The sequence below is a fragment of the Populus trichocarpa genome, chromosome 11 (genome assembly GCF_000002775.5).
Source record: "Populus trichocarpa isolate Nisqually-1 chromosome 11, P.trichocarpa_v4.1, whole genome shotgun sequence".
NCBI lineage: Eukaryota > Viridiplantae > Streptophyta > Magnoliopsida > Malpighiales > Salicaceae > Populus > Populus trichocarpa.
In genome coordinates this window covers 3,138,960-3,142,329 of record NC_037295.2, presented here as the reverse complement: position 1 = coordinate 3,142,329, position 3,370 = coordinate 3,138,960, and the positions used below count along the sequence as shown (strand labels likewise).

The 3,370-nt window shown below is 33.3% G+C and overlaps 1 protein-coding gene across 1 annotated transcript; it reads right to left on the bottom strand.

Annotated features, from left to right (window-relative positions):
- Positions 1–1,198: 1,198 nt before the first annotated feature.
- LOC7495278 (transcription factor MYB14) lies at positions 1,199–3,143 on the bottom strand. The gene is made up of 3 exons (XM_002317218.4): positions 2,951–3,143; positions 2,712–2,841; positions 1,199–2,149 (listed from the first exon to the last, which is right to left on the bottom strand). The coding sequence occupies exons 1-3, from the start codon at positions 3,084–3,086 to the stop codon at positions 1,489–1,491; spliced, it is 927 nt and encodes a 308-aa protein (XP_002317254.2). The 5' UTR covers positions 3,087–3,143; the 3' UTR covers positions 1,199–1,488.
- Between the last annotated feature and the right edge of the window lie 227 nt (positions 3,144–3,370).

Below are 3,370 nucleotides of genomic sequence, written 5' to 3'. Positions count from 1 at the left end.
TTGTTATATATATTAAGAAAGATATTTTTAATGAAATTAAAAATAAACTCATTATAAAGCAGTTTTAAAATATAAAATCTTAAAGAGAACAATTATAATGTAAGTTGTTTTATTTTAAAAATTATTAAATTAATTTTGCTTGACTTGAGTTGGTACATATATTTCAAATTAATTTCTTTATATAATACATGTCTGTATAATATATAATATCAAATATTTATTAATAATTTTCCCTCTCATTTAAAAAATTCTGGCTTCGCTACTGCATACTGAATTAATATGGAAAAATACTCCATTAAATTCAATATTCTACATAAATAGGAATGGGGATTCATAAAGAAAGGAGTAATGGAAAAGACAGTATGAATGTTTAAGATATTATAGTGGTAATAATTAATCAATCCGATAAAAAAAGTAATAATTAAAATATGCTGCACATATTTATAGAATTTTGTCCAGCAACAAATTAACACAATTTACTATGTATACCAATGTATAAAAAAATTGAAGTTAAATTAAATCCATAAACCAATTACAACATATCTGTGTGTACGTAAATTAATGTTATCGGAGACCATCTTCCCCGGCATCCCATCGATCGCATATATGTTGATTTCGATTTCATAAACACATTATGAAATATAAAATTTTCACAAATCAATCTACATATGATAAGGTTGCTTAATACCTGGCTATGAAAGAAAAGACGTAGCATCATAAACCTTTCGTCTGAACATCACGAGAGCCATAATTTTAGCATGGAGCACATTGAAAGAAGAACAAATACAACATAGCTGACAAAGATATATAGAATCCAGTCCTAACATCAATCAAGAATACCGATGCAGTGGCACCGAGGACATGGCCACGAACATCTTAGGATAAAATCTAGGAGTGTTTAGGTGTGCGGTATTAACTTTGATTTGTATTTCGAATTGCATTAACTTTTTACATTAGTATATATATCAAAACAATCTAAAAATATTTTAAAAAAATTAAATTTTTAAAAAACATAATTTCAACGATTTCTTAAACACTTACAGGGTCGAACATGAACCATCAAAAACCTAGCAGCTTACTTGAATACTAAAAAAACTGAGAACAGAAACATCATATAGATAACCAACAGTAGCATAAAAGAAGAGAAAAGAGCAGAACGACATTTCAACTAAATCCCACACCATCGAAATACGCCAACAAAAAAAAACCATATGTTATCTCAAATTATAGACACCCAATCGGAATCTAAAAACTGAAGAGCCTACAGGTATCACAGCATAAGGCGCAGTTAGGCACCATAGCTAAACGGTAGCTAACAGCGCGCTGTCTTTCAAACATTTTCTATTATGTATATGCATCGAGAAATTAAGACTTTCCAGTAGGCCACTTTGAAAGTAGCAAAAACATACGCTATGCTTAGTTTCCATGTGCTTGATTCAAACAATGCATCCAATACTCTTGGCCAGCAGCAAAATTTTGGTAAGTATTTTAGTAGTACAGCAATTCTTGGACCCACATCTGATCTGTGTATGTTTCTCCATAATCCTCCACCTTGCACAGTTGAGCTTCCATTGAAAACGGATGATCCCACAAACTTAGTTCTCCAAACGATTCAAGTGATCCAATCTCCACCATGTGCTGGTTTTCATTGAAGTCATTCACAGGATTGGAACTTGATGATGAGAAATTATCTGTAGATATAATTGGTGACATCGGGAGTGTACCGTTGGAGGAGTACTCATCTGAATTCAATATATTTGGACTTGTGGGAAGTGAAACATCAATGTCAGATGAGTTCCTTTGCTTGCATTCAAAATTGTGGGAGGCATTTGGATAGGACAACAATTCTTGGACCCACATCTCATCTGTGTATGTTTCACCATAATCCTCCACCTTGCACATTTGAGCTTCCATTGAAAATGGCTGATCCCAGAAACTTGGCTCTCCAAAGGATTCAAGTGATCCAACATTCTCCTCCATGTGCTGGTTTTCATTGATGTCATTCACAGGACTGGTTCCTTGCAGTTTAGGTGCTTGCACTGCAGTATTACTAATATTGTTGTTGAAGCGGTTCCTCAAGTAGGTGTTCCAGAAATTTTTTATCTCATTATCCGTTCTTCCAGGCAACTTTGCTGCAATTGTAGACCATCTGAAATAGATGAAAAAAGACGAAGAAAATATTATTGATCTTATGCAGCCGGGCCATGTAATTATTCTTTTGAATTGATGATAAAATACTACTATGCGTACAGTTTCTATATACCAATTGACTACTACCATAAAGTGATTGTTAAGCTGTAAAGTGAGAGTTTTGAAATAGCTGTACTGAGCATCACCATGTGCTTACCAATCTGCAACATGGTTGGCGCCTATCAAGAGGCCTAATTATTGTTTCATCTGTTCATAGATGAAAGGCTCTTATCCTTAATTAATTGTATCTCTTGGAGAGAGAGAGGTTGAAACTAGTTCTTATGAGATACTAGCAGTCTTGGTTTCTCGACTCCTAACCAATATGAGAATATTCATGATAAAATGGGATTTTATAACTTTTATGGACATGAAATGCCTAAGAATTGTATGTCATCATATTAGAGGAGAGATCAGAAATGAGCTGTGAGTACTCAATGAACTTGTGGAAAAGGTGAGCTCCATAAAAAGAAAAGGAAACTTACATGCCTACATGCCTCGGCTAAAAATATCTATAAATTTACCTGTTTCCTAACATTTCATGCAGCTTGATTATGGTTTGCACTTCTTCCTTGCTCAAATTTCCACGCTTAATACCCGGCCTTAAATAGTTCATCCAACGAAGCCTGCAACTCTTCCCTGACCTTGACAAACCTACAAATGGAGGCAAATACGAAGAAGAAGAAGAATAAGAAGAAAATTTCACTGCGTTTTGCCTCTATATGTAACATTTTGAAATCAAGTACTAATCATTAACAGTTACCAGCAGCTTTCGGCATCTCATTCCAATTCCATATGCCATATCTCTTAATATAAGCTCTCAACATTTGGTCTTCATCAGCACTCCATGTCCCTCTCTTCAAACAAAAATTCTGATACTTCTGTGAAATACTTCTCATCGTCTCCGGCCGTGAGAATCTATTTCTAGACTTCACGTCCTTTACCTTAAAACACCAGACAGCAGTATGAGTAATTTCCGTACAGTATCTTAAAAAATGTTGAAATGGAAAAACGAGTTTCTAAGGTCCAAAGTTTCCCATATATATACATATATTAAAAAATTATATAATTTGGAACCTTAACTATAGTTTAAATTTTTAAATAAAATGATTATTTGACATAACATATATAACTATTAGAAAATTATATAAATTATATTTTGGGACCTTATCTAACAGTTTAA

Excerpts from the sequence above, each read along its gene's own strand:
- LOC7495278 (XM_002317218.4), bottom strand. The coding sequence starts at position 3,086 with ATGAGAAGTATTTCACAGAAGTATCAGAATTTTTGTTTGAAGAGAGGG. Across the intron at positions 2,842-2,950 it reads TGAGATGCCGAAAGCTGCTG|GTTTGTCAAGGTCAGGGAAG; the intron begins GTAACTGTTAAT and ends CTCCATTTGTAG. Across the intron at positions 2,150-2,711 it reads CATGAAATGTTAGGAAACAG|ATGGTCTACAATTGCAGCAA; the intron begins GTAAATTTATAG and ends CATCTATTTCAG.